This window comes from Uranotaenia lowii, chromosome 3 (assembly GCF_029784155.1).
Source record: "Uranotaenia lowii strain MFRU-FL chromosome 3, ASM2978415v1, whole genome shotgun sequence".
Lineage (NCBI taxonomy): Eukaryota > Metazoa > Arthropoda > Insecta > Diptera > Culicidae > Uranotaenia > Uranotaenia lowii.
Window position 1 is genome coordinate 106,949,850 of NC_073693.1, and position 19,909 is coordinate 106,969,758.

Genomic DNA, 19,909 nt, shown 5'->3' on the forward strand with positions numbered 1-19,909 from the left:
TCGAACAAAACTAGATACAACTCTTTCACGAAAAAACAACTCTCGGCGGTAAGATAATTGGTCGATGAAATTTAATAATCATACATCGCGAAAACAGCACAAACAACGTGCTACCAATTAACACCGATTATCTACATATGTGTATAGGTTCTTCTGATTTTCCGATATGTTCAACATTCTGGTAACATCGGTGCGATTTGTTCGATTGAAGAATTCCGTGGCAAAAAATTGAACAGCTTTGAACAACTTCTCTTCGATTATGTTGTTGGATTTCTTGCGAGTTATAAATTATATCTTTCGTTTGAAAAAAATTAAACATTTTTGAAACTTTCCAATTAGGATTAAATTTTAGAATATAAAAACATTGAAAAAGTTTAAAGCTACTGTTTAAAACTTTTTTCACAGTATGTACACTTTTGATTTAGGCAAGTTCCTATGAGTGGATAAAGTTCCACTAAAATTGTTGAGGGTTAATTAAATCTGTTCGATTTCTTCGTGAGTTCACCGGTCGCCGGATCAAAAGCGGACTGAAATTGTATATATTAATGCAATTGTGGTGAACAAATCTAGTGCTAGTCTATTGCAAAATCCATAGGCACGAATTTCGCTTGCAATTTGTCAAAATGTGGCTTGCATTTTGTCTACTAATTGTGGTGCTAGTGCTATGGATCTGGAACAGTGCTCAGCGGCCCAGAAACTTCCCCCCAGGTATGCTATATTCTGGAGTTTATTCTCGATTCTAAATACTGAATTTTTTGAATTTTAGATTTTGAATACTGAATTCTGGATCCTCAAAGTGAAAGCTGAGTTGTGAATTCTAAATTCTGAATTAAGCATTCTGAATGCAGAATTTTTTAATTAATTTATCGGTCTTATCGGTGAAAGTGATATCCTTATGAGTAAGAACATTTCAAGATTATGACATTTTATAGATGGATAGAAAGCTAGAAGAAATGAAATATGTTAAAAATGAGCGAGTAGAGTTTTATTTAGAATCATTTTCATCACATACCAAATTTTTGTTCATCACGGGTCAACTTCTATAAAGTAGTACACAGCAAAAGAAATGTTTCGATGGACGATGTAATTTCTGGAGATGATGATACAGTGAGCGAAATAAGAATAGAACCACTATGTGATTTGCTTGTTAAAATATGAATGATTGAAAATCACCAAAATTTTCTTCTATAGTTTGTTTTGAATTGTTTCACGGATAAATCAAGCATAATTTTCCTTTTTTTGGCCGTAGCAATTGGCGTTGAGGACCAACAATGTGAAAAAGGGTGCGAAATAAGAATAGTACCACAAGTAGTTTGGTAAAGAATTACAGCTCAAATGCTAAATTCTTTAACGCTAGACGAACATCTCTTAAAAGCCCCTTTTAATACCGTTGAAAACCTTTGGAATTCTAGAAAACTGCTTAAAATGCAAATGTTATCTATTCAAATAATTCGTAGAAGCATTATTCACTTTTTCACAGTAAATTTTTAGAAATAATCTTGTCTTTTTTGAAAAAACTCAAGTGGTACTATTCTTATTTTGCACCCTTCTTTTTTCATATATTTGGTCCTTAAATTAACATATACAATTCCAAACAAACTACAGAAGAAAATTTTCGTGATTTTCAATCATTCATATTTTAACAAGCAAAACACATTCTTATTTCGCTCACTGTATTAGGGATTTCTGTTGCGATAATACATCTAAACGATGTACATAATTGTAGAGATAAGATGCAGGATATGCAGAAAATAAATCAAATTTAATAAAAAATAAATTAAAATAATAGCTGTATTCGGCAACACTGAAGATAAGTACAATAAAATTAAATTAATGTCTTTGGCAACGTTTGTTGATTTGGCAACACTAGGCAAAACAAATAAAAAAAAGTCAGTCATTAATCTATTCTGGTGATTAAAAGACGTGTCTGAGTGAATAAGAATCGTGAAATCACGACAATGGCGTGGTTGGTAGAATAAGGACAAAGAGCACAGATTTGTCCTCCGGTAGAAAGACGGATTGGTACAGAGAGCAAAGATTTTCGAGGCTGCTGCTACGAAAAAAAAGTTTTTAATTCGGCCTCCGGTAGAAAGACGGGTTGGTACAGGAAGCTCAGATTTTTAAGGCAGCTGCTACGAACAAAATTGTTTCTGATTCGGCTACTGAAAAAAGACGAAATGGCTTTGGAAGTGCAGATTTTGAAGGCTGCTGCTACTGATTTTTTATTTTAATTTGGCTTTCCGGTGAAAAAAGAAAATGGCTAAAGAAGCGCAGTTTTCTAAGGCTGCTGCTGTTGATTGTTTTGATTTTGCCTTCCGGTGGATAAAGACGGAATGGCTTAAGAAGCGCAGATTTTTGGTACTGTTGCGGCTAATCGTTTGCCTTGATTTGACCATTCGGTGAAAAAAGACGGAATTGGCTTAGGAAATGAAGATTTATTTTATGAAAGTTTAATGGCATTGCGGTGAACTTGATACTACGAAAATTCTTGATAGAAGAATTAAAGATTGAAATTAAATGACGGATAGACAAAGCAGATGCTTAATAGAAGAAAATTGAAAGATGTTGAAAATGAGCCAAGAGCATATTTTATGGAAAGCTTCAAAGGTGCGTTCTAGACCCTTTGTCCCACATCAATTGAATGGCTGAGAGAAGTAATAGCGAGAGGTGCAATTACGTTCACCCATACATCCAACCCGATGGATTGGATGTATGGGTGACGCACCTTTGAAGCTTTCCATAAAATATGCTCTTGGCTCATTTTCAACATCTTTCAATTTTCTTCTATTAAGCATCTGCTTTGTCTATCCGTCATTTAATTTCAATCTTTAATTCTTCTATCAAGAATTTTCGTAGTATCAAGTTCACCGCAATGCCATTAAACTTTCATAGAATAATAATCAACGGTGACTATTCGTTAAAAAGAAATGAAGATTTCAACGGGTGCTGCTCCCATTGGTTTGTTTTGGTTTGGCTTCCCGGCGGAAACAGGCGGATTGGATTTGGAAGCGCAGATATTCAGGCAGCTTCTGCTGATTGTTTATGTACTTTGATTTGGCCTACCGGTGGAAAAAGGTGAAATTGGTTAAAGAAGCGCAGATTTTTAAGGCTGCTGCTGCTGGTTGTTTGTTTTGGTTTGGCTTTCCGGTGGAAAAAAAACGAAATTGGCTAAAGAGGCGCAGATTTTTAGGACTTTTGTGACTGACTGTCTGCTTTGATTTGGCCATCCGGTGGAAAAAAGACGAAATTGGCTTAGAAAGTGCGGATTTTTAAGGCTGCTGGCTGTTTGTTTTGGTTTGGCTTTCCGGTGGAAAAAAAACGGAATAGCTTTGGAAGCTCAGATTTTTCAGACTGTGGCTGTTGTTTGTTTGTTTTAATTTGACTTTCCAGTGGAAAAAGACGCAATGGATTTGGAAGCGCAGATTTCCAGGCAGCTTCTGCTGATTGTTTATTTTGATTTGGCCTACCAGTGGAAAAAGACAGAATTGGCTAAGGAAGCGCAGATTTTTAAGGCTGCTGCTGCTGGTTGTTTTTTTTTGTTTTGCTTTCCGGTGAAAAAAAACGGAATTGGCTGAAGAAGCGCAGATTTTTAGGACTTTTGTGGCTGATTGTCTGCTTTGATTTGGCCATGGAAGAAGACGGAATTGGCTTAGCAAGTGCAGATTTTTAAGGCTGGTGCTGCTAATTGTTTGTTATAATTTTGCTTTCAGGTAGAAAAAGCCGAAATGGCTTTGAAAGCGCAGATTTTTCAGACTGTGGCTGGTGTTTGTTTGTTTTGGTTTGGCTTTCCGGTATGAATGGACGAAATGGATTTGGAAACGCAGATTTTCAGGCAGCTCCTGCTGATTGTTTACTCTGATTTGGCCTTCCGGCGGAAAAAGGCGGAATTGGCTTAGAAAGTGCAGAATTTTAAGGCTGCTATTGCTGATTGTTTGCTTTGATTTGGCTTTCCGGTGGAAAAAGACGGTCTGCTTTGATTTGGTCTTCCGGTGAAAAAAATAAAATGGAATTGGCTTAGGAGGTACAGATTTTTAAGGCTGATGTTGCTGATTGTTTGTTTTGATTTGGCCTTCTGGTGGAAAATACAGAATTGGTTTAGGAAGCGCAGATTTTTAAAGCTGCTGCTTCTGATTTTTATTTTTATGTAGATTTTTAAGGCTGTTGATTGTTTGTTTCGGCCTTCTGGTTCAGAAGGGTGTATCTAAGAATACTATTAAATTATTCCGGCTCTCATAAACAGAGGCAGAGTGACAAAAAAGTACAGTTTTAGAAAGCTGTTGCGAAGAACGTTTGCGGATTGTTCCGGCTCTGGTAAACCATAAAAGAGCGACAGGAAAAGCACAATTTGGGAAGGCTTTTGTGAAGAATATTTCTGGATTGGATGAAGAATATGCAGAAAAGTCAGTCATTGATCGATTCTTGTGAGCAAAAGACGTGTCTAAGTGAATCTCTGAATTGAGATTCGTAAGAATCGTGAAATCACGACAACAATGTGGATACGTCGTGTGGTGTAATATCACAACTTTCTATGTGATATCGCATCAAGTAGTCAGTGATTTCCTCAAATGACGTTCAAATTTTATTCATTTCAAAAAGTAAGAACGGATCTCAGCTGTTATTGTTTGGCTCGTAAGTACTACCAAAGTTAAATATAAATGAAAGCAAATCTATAGCTTCCAATATGATTTCCATATTTATCATTTTTAGGAAATTCGGTCCATTTGTACCAGCAATAAAGAAAATATTAACTGGTTTCGGCTATTTGAAACATACATCGAGACGATGAAATATCAAGTTATGTGCAGTTATTTGATGTTATGATGTAAAAATGAAATGTGTAGATACAGATAGAGTTGAATGCTTCTTAATGAAATTCTACACGTTCATTTTCCTCATCTTTATGTTCTTGAATTCTGAATGTTGAATTCGGAATTCTGAATTTGAATTTCTGAATTCTGAATTGTTAATTTATTTTGATTTTGGATATCGATAATCTGAATTCTAAATTACAATTTCGGAGCTCTGATTCTTTATTCAGATAGAATTATTTGTTAAATCTAAGCAACTGAAAATCAGTCGCTCGCAAAATTGCCAAAAAGAAATTGTGTGTTGTTGACAATAAACAGTAACTCTGTGATTTGCATATATCGGAGTCAGCAATCTAAATTCAAAAGTCAGATCAAAATCTATATATATAAAAAGCAATTATCTGTATGTTTGTTTGTTTGTTTGTTTGTTTGTCTTCTATAGACTCAGCCGTCTTACGAGCTAGAGATCTGAAATTTGGCATGGATGCTCATTAGGACTAGGAATGATGAAAAATGTTATAGATTTTTGGATGACCCCTTCCGAAGGGGGTCGTCCATACAAGATAAATATTGTTTTCGCGTTATTGACGTTATTTTCCGTCGGATTGTGATGAAAATTTGCACATGAGTGTTTTGAGAGACGAACAATCGATTACAGTTATTAAATTTAGGGTCATGGGTCGGCCAAAGGGGTCGTCCATATTCATGATTAATGTTTTTGCGATATTGGCGTTATTATACATCGGATTGTGATGAAAATTTGCACATGTGCGTTTTGAGAGACGAGCAATCGATTACAGTTATCAAATTTAGGGTCAGGGGTCGGCAAAAGGGGTCGTCCATATCCACTGATTAATGTTTTTGCGATATTTGCTTTATTTTACATTGGTTTGTGATGAACATTTGCACATGAGTGTTTTGAGAGACGAGCAATCGATTACAGTTATCAAATTTAGGGTCAGGGGTCAGCCAAAGGGGTCGTCCATATTCACTGATTAATGTTTTTGCGATATTGGCGTTATTATACACCGGATTGCGATGAAAATGTGCACATGAGTCTTTTGAGAGACGAACATTCGGTTACAGTTATCAAATTTAGGGTCAGGGGTCGGCCAAATGGGTCGTCCATATTCACTGATTAATGTTTTTGCGATATTGGCGTTATTATAGATCGTATTGTGATGAAAATTAGCACATGAGTGTTTTGAAGGACGAGCAATCGATTTCAAGTTTCGAATTGCGGATCAGAAGTCGGCTGAAGGAGTCGTCCATACCCAACTTTAATGTTTTTGCGATTTTGACGTTATTCTACATTGGATTCAGATGAAAATTTCCGCATAGGAGTTTTGAGGGACGCTCTTTTGCTTTCAGGTTTCAAATCTTGACTCAGGGGTCGGCAAAAGGGGTTATTATCTGTTCACTGTTTTTACGATATTTTCTTGATTGAGCATAGAATTGTAATGAAAATTGACACATGGGAGTTTAACAGAAAAGATAATCGATTTCAAGTGTCAAGTTTTGAATCGTGGTAAAAAAAAAGGCCATCCATGTTAGTTGCTCACTGTTTTCGCGATATTGTCGTGATCATGCATCGGATTGAGATGAAAATGTTCAGATGAGGGTTATAAACTATGAGCAATTGACTCCAGGTAGCATGTTCCGTGACAAGGGTCGGCGAAAGGGGCGTCTATATTCACTGTTCACTGTTTTCAAGTTCCTGACGTTAATTTACATATAATTTGAAAAGAAAAAATAGCACAAGGAAGTTTTGAGGAACGTAAAATTGGTTTCAATTATCGAATTTCGGGCCATGGGAAAGAAAAAGAGGGTTTCATTGAAAGTTCAGTGTTTCGTGCAATAATTTTTTTTATTGATACCAGTTTAAGTGTGAAGGTCAAGCAAAAGAGTCGTGCACATAAACAAATAGCACATGTTTCTGCCATATTGTCTAGATTTTGCAACCGATCGAGAAGAAAACACTCTCACATAAATTTTAATAAAAAGCCAATCAACCGTTTAATTTGAATTTCAAGCAATAGTAATAGTAGCGACTTTAAACACTGTTGAATTTTTCCCCCAAAATTGTCGAAAGAATGTTTCGAATTCATTTTCTAAACTCATTTTGACGTACCAATGATTTAAAACGAAACGAAGTTCGTACGGGATCAGCTAGTTTTTCATATTTTGAAATTGTATTTGAAAATTTTTCAAATTCTGTAAAATGAAATATAGAATTGTGTGATGATATTTGCTCAAAATTGTCTGGAGTTTTTAAATATTTTCCAGTGAATCTTGAGAATCTGATAATTGTTATGAATATTCATATTCATTTTGACTTTTAAAAAGCGCTTGAAGAAGTTTGTAACTTGAGACAATTGAACATGTAACCTAAGACCTCATGTCTCAATCTCATATCTCAATTCTCATGATTTCACGTTTCACGTCTTATTTCTCTCTATTCACGTCTCAAGTTTTTCTTCTTACAACTCATTTCTTACATCTTACGCCCTACTTCTCACTTCTCTTGTCTCATGTCTCATGTTTCATGTCTCATGTCTCATGTTTCATGTCTCATGTCTCATGTCTCATGTCTCATGTCTCATGTCTCATGTCTCATGTCTCATGTCTCATGTCGCATGTCTCATGCCTCATGTCTTATGTCTCATGTTTCACGTCTCATGTCTCTTGTCTCATTTTTTATGTCTTATGTCTCATGTCTTATGTCTCATGTCATATGTCTGATGTCTCATGCAAGGTGGCCGAAAAATTCTGAATTTCTGTGATTTTACCCAAAAACTCTGTGATGGTTTTCTGTGATGCCATTTCGTTAAATTTCATTGAAAATTCATGATAAATTGAGTATTTTTTACATTCAAGTTGATAAGAATTACCAATCTTATCATACTTTTTTAATTAAAAAAATAAAATCTAAATTTTATATTGGTAAAAAAAAATATAATTTTGGTTGATTATCTCAGGTCTCACCTTCCAAGCTTGAGAGCTTAGATTCTCTAATTAACACATTAAAGACCGCGAAAAAAATCATGCCAAGAAGCACCGAAAATCAGCATTTTATATCTCAGAAACCTCTGAACAAAATTCTACAAATTCAGCGTCTTAGAGCTACGGCAAATAGTGTGTTCAATTTTGTCCAATATAGTTTAACAAATTGATAAGTACATTTGAGTTATGCTTCACAGTGTAGTACACTGTTGGCGAACGAAGAAACGAGATATCTCGTGTTTGGTCCGCAATATGTAAACATATTTCCAAGTGTTTTCCATTAAAAGAACTTTTTTATATTTACTAACAGATACTGTGCAAAAAAAACGTGAATAAAAACCTTGAAAGACCCGTTTTAAAAGATACCTTGGTGTGCTACGGTTTTAGTTAAAGATTTTCAATAATAACTAGATGGAATTCAAAGCTTGTGTTAAAATGACACATCATACTTTTTTTATTTCATAATCCTCGTGAAAAAATCAGCATTGTAACGAAATTCAGCTGAGAAGAATTTGAATTGAAAAAATTGTATTTTCATAAACTTTGCATAAGCGATTTTATACAAAATTCTTCAATCAGAAATCAGAAGATCTCAGGAATAATGCTGCAATAATCTAACTCAAGATTTCTTAAATTTTTTTCCACTATTCTTCAATCGAAGGTCCCTTCTGGTTCCCCTGGTTCGGGACCACGCTGCAGGCACGCCGTCTGGGCCGGAAGTACGGCGGGCTTCACGGCGTTTACCGGGTCCTTTCTGAGCGATACCGATCCCCGGTCATCGGCTTACGACAAGGCTCGGAAAACATTGTGGCCGTGTATGGCTACCCGGTGGCCAAGGAAGCCCTCACCAACGATCTGCTCTCCGGTAGACCGGATAACACTTTTACGAGGTTGCGGACGTTGGGTGAACGGTGAGTATCCGGAGTTAGATTTGAAGAGGAACGTTCAAATTCTTCTGGTATCTTTCAGGTTGGGAATCGCATTTACGGACGGTCAACATTGGGAGGAGCACCGAAGTTTTGTTGTGCGAACGTTGAAAGAGGTCGGTTTGGGCAAGAGTTCCATGGAGGAATCAATCCAGCGGGAACTCCAGGAGCTAATCGATGTTATAAAGTCAGATGGTCAGGGAATGTTCCCTCGAAAGATGTTTCAGGTGAGTGTTTTGAACGTGCTATGGACTTTCGCCAGTGGTAAACGAATCGGAAAAGGCAACATGCATCTGAACGATTTGCTGGACACCTTGAAGAAACGTTTGGAAATGTTTGACATCGCTGGAGGTTTGCTGAACCAAGTTCCCTGGCTGCAATACATCGCCCCGGAATGGAGTGGATACAACATAGTGAAGCGATTCTCCTATAAATTGATTGATTTTTTCACCGACACAATCAGCGAACATAAAGCTAATTTCAGAGAAGATAAAGCAGCCACCGATCTTATCTATGCCTACATGAGAGAAATCAAGGCTCGAGAACATGACCCCAACTCCACTTTCACGGAAACTCAAATGATCATGGCAATTCTGGATCTGTTCATTGCTGGGGCAACGACCACAGCCCTTGTGGTAGAACTTGGACTACTGATAATGATCTCCAGACCAGACATCAACGCTAAAGTCAACGCTGAAATAGATGCCTACCAGGAACCGATAACCTGGGAGAGTAGACACTCGCTTCCCTACATCCAGGCTCTCCTAGCGGAACTTCAGCGTTATTTCCATTCAGCCGCCATCAGTGGACCACGTCGAGCTCTACAAGACACCACCCTAGGTGGCTACAGCATCCCCAAGGACACCTCAGTGTTCGTTGATTTGAGAAGCGTTCACATGGATCCCGAGTACTGGGGGGATCCGGAAACGTTCCGACCAGAGCGTTTCATCGATGAGCAAGGAAATTTCGTCCAGAACGAACGGCTCATCCCGTTCAGTTTGGGAAAGCGTCGATGTCTCGGAGATTCTTTGGCCCGAGTTTGTTTCTTTGTTTACTTTGCAGGGTTGATGCAACGATTCCAGGTTTATCTTCCCAATGGAGTGAGCGAGTATCCTTCGATGAAACTCATGCCCGGAATTACCTATATGCCGAAGGAGTTTCAAGTCTCTTTCAAGGAGAAAACTACGAAAAATGTAATAGAATTGTTTAAATAAAACTCCCATGAACTCGAGACACGTTAGTTGTTATACATATCTAAATATATCACAGAAAAAATACCAAATATATTCGTAGAAAAAAAAATACCGAAAGTTCCGTTTCATTCCCAATAACAAGTGACCTTTGCAGATTGTTCAGCGAAACTTTTTTGTCGCACTGCCACTTCGCAAGATTGCAGTCTCAAATTTGAATTGTTAGATAGGCTCAAATAAAAATGAAAACTTCATTTTTTGGCTCTCTTTTATTGACATTTACACCATAAAGATAATAATTGGTCACTTAGAATTGTATATTGGTTGAAAAGTGATGTTTTTCTGATTATAAAACTTTAAAACATGTATCCGAACTCGTCCGAACTCGGTAGAAATAACGAGTTTGAAATGCCCATTCTTGTTAAGTATTTTCAAGATAGCTCGTTACTAGTTACTAGCAAAGGGACAAACTAAAACTGTACCCAGACATTAAAGCTCTATTGTTGTCTTGTTGTTTTATTGTCGTGATTTTACGATTCTTATTAATCTCAACTCAGAGAGACATTCAAACAGGTCTGTCGATCAATGACTGCCCAACTAACACTTTTTGCTGCATAAACGTTGAAAAAATGTTGTGGTTCAATTTTTAATCAGCAATCTGGCTGAAAGAAGGCCTCAAAAATTCACTAATTTACGTGTCTTCAGCCTTTAATCATCTTGATCTGGAGAAGTTATTCAGCAAACGTCATTAAACGTCAATTGACGGATCGACAAAAAAAACAAAAAATATTGACCAATGTCTGTCAGATGTTTGGCACCCACTTTTCCCCCTCTGTGTGGTTTTTTTCGTTTCGTTTGCCCCAAACCTTAAATCTCCGGCTTGTTGGTCGCATGTCGCAATACGCAGAACCAATCATAAAGTTTGCGACGGGATGATAATTTGTCGATCTTAAGCGACCAAAATGCCTCTCAACCGAAGATTTTTTTTAAGTATGTGTGAGAGAAATTATCTTTTTTGACAGTTTTGGGGACCAAGAATCAAATTTTTGAGAAAATCTACTCTTCATTTCAAAATAAGGCCGGAACAAATTTCAAATCCTTCTTTTGTCACTTGGAGTTGGAACATCGCGAGGGGGGAATAAAAAATGTTGCATAAACTGATCAATTGGAATTAATTGCACAAAATCTTGTATGCAACAATATTGCATAATATATCATTGAACAAAACCTAAATCAAGTAATTTTCCATCGAAAAATTCAATAAAATCAAGAACAAAAGAAGAAATGGAACTTTGTTCCGGCCTAAAACTGAATAAGAAATAATAAAAAAATGTCATTGAATAAGGAAAACAAAAATTTCTCTCTCATTCTAATCAAGCCGTCATCATGCAGGGCAGTTTTACCACAGTTCACAGTCTGTCGAATTCCAATGGTAGTGAATGGTTGAACAAAGGCTGAAAAAGTGTTATGGAAGCAGCTCTTCATTGGCTGCACTGACTTCTTTAAACGCTGAAACATGGTTACAGTTTGTCTTTATTCAACCAGTAAGCTAAAGCAGCAATTACGCCTTAGCTCAGCTTTTGTTCAGCAAATTGCCGTTCTTAAGCAGCCAAAATGTTTATTGGGTGGCCTGTGATTTTGTTTACACATTTCATCTTCTCTTCCATTGTTGCCACATTTTATTTAAATTTATTTTTATACCTTTTTTATGTTGTAAACACTGTTAAGTTAATTTTTTCTAAATTTTAATGTCGGCGTATCGGTGATTATGGATTTTTCCCTGAAATTTGAATCTTTTTGGATGATTCATCTCTAAAACATTACGGGAAATTCCTTTAGGCGCACCGACAGAATTTTCGCGAAAGGAAACAACTTTTAAGCAGCCTATGTTTTGAGTGACAAAAATTATGCAAATTTTCAATAAACTGAAACAAATTGAGCACAATCTTGTATGCAACAACCTTGTTACTAGTTGAATGTTAGAAAAAAAAATGAAGACAGAATCCAATCCAAGTTTCTACACTTTCGCTCTTTCAATTGTTTGAATTTTCGAAGAATTTATCAATTTATTCAATAAAATGCTTAATTTATTCCTCGCTTCGTAATTTTCGAAAAACATCTAATGTGTAGGGGGGAGGGTGGTTTAATGTGGGGTAGACGAAAGAAGAATTTAACGTTTGTTCCGGCCTTATGATTATTTTGAAAACCTTTGAAATGGTTTAATCATCATATATTAATCCAGCTGATAATAAACTTCCCAAATGTGTGTCTACTGTGTATGATCTTTAAAAAATAATAGGGTAAAAAGGTTTTTGGAATGAAATTGTGATAGTGTTGCTGTGGAACAAGCTTTAAATCGATACCTTTGCCTTCTTCTGCAAGATTTCTTTAAAGTCATCACTTGAGCCTTTCAATTCATAATAGTTTTGCCACAATAATTTGACGTAATGATCGAGACCATAAATTTGAAAAATAATAAGATAGAAGAGATGCTAAAATTTTCCTCCTCCACAGTAATCATTAAAAACACTTATTTCATTGCAGTCATGACATTATAAATGAATTTTATCTTCTAGATACTGAATTAAATATCATGAATTCAGCAAATTATTTGGAAATGATTATTTTCAAACTATCATAAAAACGATGTCATAGTTAAGTAGCTAATATCATTGAGTGATTCTTTTAACATGAATATTTCTATGTTTTTAATCTTATCTTTTTCCAGATACTCAATTGAAATTTTCAAGTTTCGCGTTGTTTCTTCAGTTGCTGAAGTTCAGTTTCATGGTTTTTCTGAATTTTGAGAACTCAGGATCATTGTTCAACATACTAAACACATTTGGATTTTTTTACTGAATTTTTCCAATCATAATTGAATCTGTGTTTTAAACGTTTAATTTCTATTCTGAATTTTTTCCAATCGATCATTTTTGTACTTATATCCCTTTGGCTTTGAGGGCATCTAACGAAACTTTTGTCACATTTAGAATCATAATTTGATAACCACTTTTTTGTCTGATGAGAATTATATTCATAAACATCTCATAACATATTCATGACATTGTGTTTCAAAGATATTAAATTGAAATACGCATTTGATGCAATTCCTGCTTAGGCTCTGATTGTAACTTTGAATCTAATTTTTTAATTTTATTTGTATTTTGGAGAGATGTACCGAATAGTGGTATTCGATCGAATATTCTGTTGGGTTTTTAATAAAAATTCAAAAGTGATCATTTCAATTTTGTTCTATTTCTTCCTTCTTAATGCCCCTCATGTTTTTAAGTTGGTTGTTTTTTCAACCAGATGATCTTTTTCAAGTAATCTCTCTGATTTAAAACATGTCACCAATAACTGAAAGAACATCAGATGACTTGACGCTTCTAGGGCCTTTATCACCAAAGAGAATGAGTTCCTGTGAAATCTGGGCTAAACACGCTGAAACAGGTTATTTGATATCGAATTACATGAAAGTCGAGTTTGAGCAAGACATCTTCAAAATGGTTGTAAAAAAGAACGATTATCTTTAACCTTAAGCATACCATACTTTAAACCGCACGTTCGAGCAGTTCGGGACGTTTTTTTTAATTTGAAAAAAAGTGTAAATCTGAGCCAAATTTAGGCAAAAATCATACAAGTTAAATAACTTGAATTTTTAAGTTTTCATTGGATAATAGCAGCAGTATTAAAATAGTATCTAGGGATTAAAGCTTGGGTAGTAAAGGATGTTCGGGCCAAAAAGGGATCAACTTGAATTCGCCGTATTTTTTCTAACCATTTATATATAAAAAAAAACCTCAACCCCTCATATTGTATGTGCATGTGTGAAATTATGCTTCTAATTGGACATTAGATATTCAGTTACGTAAATGGCTTCCAAGCAAGAGAAGCTACGAATCAAAATTTTGTACATGCTTCGTGAAAATCACATGTACGCTTAAATAGCAAAGTCGTCGTATGTGGCCAAATCAATCGTTACCAAAGTAATAAAAGTGATCAGCGAACATTTGTCGAAAACTAAGAAGGCTGGATCTCTGGGAAATCGGAAGTTAGTAGCAGCAGTGACGAACAAAAGAGTGGTAGCGCTTTCAAGTGCAACCCCAACCTCGCCGTTCGAGATGTTGCAAATAAGTTGAAAATATCGTCTACAACCGTTCATTAAGCTAAAAACGATCCGGACTATCGACTTATAATAAGGTAGTGCAACCAAATCCCAACTATTATCAAAATCTTACGGCAAAAACTATCCATCTAGTGAACCTCGGTGTATGCAGCATTATTTTACGCGCGCAAAGCTTATTGCCTTGTACGCTGTTCGAAGATAGCAATGACGTCACTTGTTGTCTACTCGTCGTAGTAGCCTACCCCTTTGACGGAAAAGAGTAGTAGGACCACTAGAAAAATTAGTAGGAATTCTACTTGCCGCCAACTAGCCGTCCCATTGTTTTCTAGTGGAAAATGGCCCAACCGATACAGTAGAAATGACATTCCCGATTTAGAATGACAGCTCTCGTTGACATCTGCTATGGTTTTATTGTATTGGTGTGTTATAGCTCAGTGCTTATGTGTGAGTGTGTTGACATTGATTGCATATGTGTGCGTGCTTACTAGGTATGGCTAGGGTGTTTCGAATTTCAAAATATTATTAAAATTTATGGAAAATAAATTTTATTATTCCTATTAACATCAGCTTAAAATTATACACTTTTAATAATACACTTTTCATCATACACTTTTCACCATCGGCTGCACTCGCGAGGATAGCGTACGTTCTCGACCATCGAACTCATAGCACTATTTAATTTCTCCAGCGTTTCGAGCGGCCTCGACTTTTTCTCACTGGTGATGGAAATCTGGAATTAGTAAAAAAACCTCATTAAAACTTTCAGTGAAAGGAACACCGGTCGCATTCGTAAGGTTTGCTGCTGAAATTCTTACCGTAGTTGATGATCCGATGCTTCTGGTGTAAGGCGCCCGATGCCTTTTGCTCATAGATGCCGATTGCACCAGATTTTGTTGGCAAGTTTTTTTTAAGTGCTGCTGAAATGAATCGCTAATTAATATTAAACAAATAACCAAAAAATCAAAAACTTACCATTTCACGAAGCTGCAGCTAACAAGGATTGAAACGTAATGGCCGTTGAAAACCCAGATTTTTTCCAGGCCTACTTAGAGCACTAATACTCACAAGCAAAAAGTCGTTAAAACGACCATTCGATATTGTGCAGGCGAGTTGTTTATTTTTATTTGTATAATATACACATGTTGGTAATTGTATATGTGCAATCGGTGCAATCAGCTGACTGGACTTAGAGCACCTGCAACGGTTCAGGCGTAAATATTGGTTTTAAGTATACCAGTTTTAGCAAAATTTGAAATTTTAGAATCGGCTTAAACACCCACTCCCCACCGGTGTAGGAGCAAATTTAAAACGGAAACACTTTCATTGCAGACACTCAATAATTGAGAAGAAAAAACCCATTTTATTAGAAAAACTGCATAAGTTTTGAGTTTCACGGTTAATTATCTTAAAATTAATTCTACAAATATTCTTTTTGACAGATTCTACCAGGATTCCATTGATTTAAAAGCAAAAATGACTACACAACGAGGAAAACAAGGTCAATTGAAACAATTCTTCAGTTAATTCAATCAAATTGCTTTGAATGGAATGGAATGGAATGGAATAAAGTTTTGTTAAAATGAAATGAAAAAGCTTTTTTTCAAGTTATTGTAGACAGTGATAAGGAAATGAGAAATGTTTATCCCAAAGTCAAAGGAAATTTTCCCTTGATTTGTCGACATTTTTGTTTCACAAAAACTTGTTTCACTATTTGCAAATTTATGTCGCTTTAGTTACGCTGACTGGATTAACTAATTCGTCGAGCCCTAATGAAAAGCTTCTTATTTATTTATAAAATCGAGGATAATGTGACATCTATTATTTAGACTTGATATGGTTTTTATTAACATCTATTCTCAATTTATGTTACGTATAGGATGGTTGAAGCGAAAAATAGTATCTCAAAAAGAAATTATTATCACACCCAATGTTACCCAAACATGTGTGAAAGAAATCATTGTTGATTAAAATTTTCTCACCGTGAACTAAATCGGTCTGTCGTTTATTTTGAAAATCTGTTTCAAATTTGCATGAATTTGGAACAAAGGCGTATAACTGTTGGGAAATTTGAAATCGATAACTGTGCTACACGCTCATTTTGTTATAACCATTTATGGTTCTTAAATAACCATTTTATGATATTTACTTCAGAACAGTCAATATGGTTATTTTGCAACAATTTTTCTAGAAAGAATTTTAACCATTTTGGCAGTTTTCGAGTATTAACCAGAAAATGGTTGAATAATTTGATATCGCCATTTTGAAAGCGGTAATTGTAGTCGGACGACCATAAAGCAAATTTTTTTCTTCCGCGGAACAGCATCCAGTTTCCAGAAAAATTGGTTCTGGAAATCGTGGAAACTTCGGATTTGTAGGAGATGGAGAAAGGTAAGTGATATCTTCCAATTATTTGTCGATCCCAACATTATAAACAAAAAAAAAAATTCAGGATCGGTATCCGGTGATGACGCCGGTTTAGGCACGACAGATACACCAACAACATTCAATAGGACGAGGACTTACTCACCGGTCCATCGTTACCAGCCACAGCTAATGGAAGTACAACAGGAATTGTGTTTCACACCATCCGGAAGGAACTGGAACGGGTCGGAATGTATGGAAACCTTCACCAGTGAGTCAAAAATTATTCGCCAGACTCCACCCTCACCCCGTTAAGGATAGCAGACTAGTGAATAATGGATTGGCCATTCCGCAAGAGCTCGTTTCCACCCATCCCGGTAGCACTCGTGGGGGAATTTTACTTTTGCTACCAGGTGATTCGGCTACTGTTAGCGTTTGCTTTAATTAAAAGGCTATCAAACTATTATAATGGGCCATAGTTTATAAGTATTATCATAATGTATAAGAAATAAAATTACTATCCTGATGACTCTTGTTTTTCTTAATTCCTTCGACAATTGTTATCAATTTTACAAATTGCATAAAACAGCTCTTGCGGTTGAAAAATAATCATTTTTCAATTTCTACGGTAATCTTTCTAACGGATAAAAAATAACCATATTTCTACTTCTCCCCGAAAAGTCATTTTATGGGTTCTCATGAAGAACTCATAAAATGACATTTCCCGGGAAAAGGTCAAAAATGGTTATTTTTGAAACATATATGGTTTAATAGTTTCTAGCGTGTAAAACAGCAATTTACGCCACCGGTGCCAGCCGAAATGTTTTAGCGTGGTCGAAAACCGTGTTTTGCATCTACCGTTGGGACAGCCCTTATGCACGTTAAGAGTCTTTAAGAGTTGTCTTTTTTTGCCGTGCGTAAGGGGCCGTCCATAAATGATGTCACGTTTTCCTAGACCCCCTCCCCCTCCGCCACTCATGGAGTAAAATTTTCAACCCTTTAGAAATTTGAATAAAAATGTTGCTTTTTTAAATTCATCAGTTTTATTCAAAGAATTGAAAAAAGGTTGATAACTTTTAACAAGCCTTCAACAATTGCTTAAAACACATTTCAATCATGAGTCCCGTGATTATGTTGATGACTTTCCATATCAATGACCGGGAATTCGAGGCAGTAGCTGCAGCATCAGCGACGAAGTCGAAACCATCCAAATCTAGTTCCTCTTCTTCAATCCATTCGCAATCCAAATCTTCTTCACAGGTTAGAATAGCCAAGCAATCCTGTCACGTTTTACCACAATTTTAGTGGGACGGACTTTCCTGAGTGTTGCAGTGGAAGTGTTGTTGTGAACTTTCTTATGCTCATAAAATTTACCAAAAGTGATTACGTGAGTTTTATTGTTCATGAAATGAATGGTGCAAGCACTGACCATACTGACTGGACACTCGATTTCGTTTTCTGGATAATTTTTCCAACAGTACGCAATATCGATTCCAGAGTGCGCATCGATCGATTTGAAGAAATGCTATCCCAGTTAGGAAATGCCACCCAACTTTAGAAAAAAACAGGCAATTTCTACAATAAAATCGGGCTGAACAGATACATTTTTCCTACAGGGCATTTTTTGTCACATTTTTCAGGTTCACCACCTGCCGTCGGTATTGCGAACCTACAAAATCTGACAAAATAAATACACCCTGGTTGACGTTAACCAGGAAATTTACGTGAAAGCGTGTCTTCAAAGCGTTTGCTGCATTTCCTGAAGATAAATGACTTGTCTGTGCTATTTTGGCCGGATTTGACATCTTGCATTATGGAAAAAGGCGATGGAGTGATATGCCGCTAACAACATTTAGGTTGTGCCCAAGTGTAAGAACCCTCCCAATACACCAAAACTTCGTCCCATTAAAAATGTTGGTTGATAGCGGATCCAATAGGCTTCCCTGAAATTTTGGCGACATCACACTAGCGCCAACTAAGGGTTAAAGGGTTGGGGTTCAACCTCTAATTCAAACACTTTTTACGCACACTCGGGCACCAGTGCAATTTACATTACCATCAGACCTCTGCAATGGTACAGGGTTTGTCTATGTTGGTCACCCGGTCACATGTATTTGCTAAGTATAAGTGAATCTCGTTTTTAAGCTTTTTTCACAGAGAACAGACGTACAAGCTCGAACAAAAAATCTTCAGAAAAGTGTGTGAAAATTCAAAAGCTATCAGCAGAAAAATACGTTAAAAATTGACTGGAAACAGTGCCATCTGTTGCGCCGTTCAAAAGTTACAAATCAACTTTAAAGTGCTCAGTTTTCGAAACGGCGTAATCGTATATCAACTCATGAATAAATGAACCAATATCTCAGTTAAACGAACGGCTTCAATTTATTGCTTGATAAATGTGATTATTATGAGCTACTTTTAACTTGGCAAAATTTAACTTTCTTATTTTAGTACTACTGCGGCACAAATAACTGACAAATTTTGGATCAAGCTTTCGCATTTCTTGAACGATTATCGAAGTCAGAGGAGGCATCGGCTATGCCCAGTCAAATAAGAGCAATCTTGACGATCATTCTCACCCAGCAGTACTGATTCTAGGCATCTCAAGCGGGTTTCATACACATATCACATTTGCATCCCATTGCTCAACATTTAGTACTTCTTGCAAGTTTGAAGAAAATAGCGAATAAACTTTAGGATACATTTTTTATGCAACATGACGAATGTGTTACGAAGCTCCAACAGCAATTTTCTTGAGACATTCCAAGTAGCTCATACGACCTGTTTAAAACTGACTCAAATTTTGTTATTTTTTCTCAGTTTTGTTTTGACAGTTCTCTTTGGTGTGTTTGGAGACATCTGGTGTCCCAGCCAAAAAACAAACATTGGTTTAAAAAGGAGGTTGGAATTTTTACACAAGTTCCGTAGGCTAGCTTGTACGTCTGTTCTCTGTGCTTTTTTTTCCTCAGATTTAAGATGTGCTTCACACGGATTCTATAACATTGCAGCCTTATGATTACCATATACCTAAACAATATAAACACAATCATGGTGTGAGTGAAGCTACTTTCGATATTCAATGTTTTAGTGCGATGATGAGCTTTTACTAAAAGCTTGAATGCAAAGCTTTTATGCTTGAGAAGAAAGCTGCAAAGCTTAGATCCCATCTTGCTGAATATTCGTATGAATATTGAAAGAATTTCATAAGACTCTTATGAAAATTTTGTTTAGACGCAAAAAAGCGGTTCATAATTCAGCGGTTCATGTATTTTATGAAATTTGTAATAAGATGTCCTCTGAGTGTATATGCACTGATATTTTTAATAAACAAATATTCGATTTACAGGCAATTTAGTTGGACCAATCCGAACATCCTTTAGTTAGCCTATAATTCTTTAGAGGAAACTAAAGAGAAAACGCTACTCTCAGAAAAATCCTATTATGTAGGCCATAAGACTCTCTTATGAAGTGGCGCCATAAGAAAGGGCAATGAAA

At 36.2% G+C, this 19,909-nt stretch overlaps 1 protein-coding gene across 1 annotated transcript; it reads left to right on the top strand.

The window, feature by feature from the left end:
• The first annotated feature begins 587 nt into the window (after nt 1–587).
• Nucleotides 588–9,951, top strand: LOC129752497 (probable cytochrome P450 305a1). The gene is made up of 3 exons (XM_055748270.1): nt 588–708; nt 8,473–8,722; nt 8,781–9,951. The coding sequence occupies exons 1-3, from the start codon at nt 624–626 to the stop codon at nt 9,949–9,951; spliced, it is 1,506 nt and encodes a 501-aa protein (XP_055604245.1). The 5' UTR covers nt 588–623.
• Nucleotides 9,952–19,909: the final 9,958 nt, after the last annotated feature.

What these genes read in the sequence shown, in the direction of transcription:
- LOC129752497 (XM_055748270.1), top strand. Translation starts at nt 624, where the DNA reads ATGTGGCTTGCATTTTGTCTACTAATTGTGGTGCTAGTGCTATGGATC. An exon ending in GCCCAGAAACTTCCCCCCAG is followed by an intron (nt 709 to 8,472) that starts GTATGCTATATT and finishes CTTCAATCGAAG; the next exon opens with GTCCCTTCTGGTTCCCCTGG. An exon ending in TTGCGGACGTTGGGTGAACG is followed by an intron (nt 8,723 to 8,780) that starts GTGAGTATCCGG and finishes GGTATCTTTCAG; the next exon opens with GTTGGGAATCGCATTTACGG.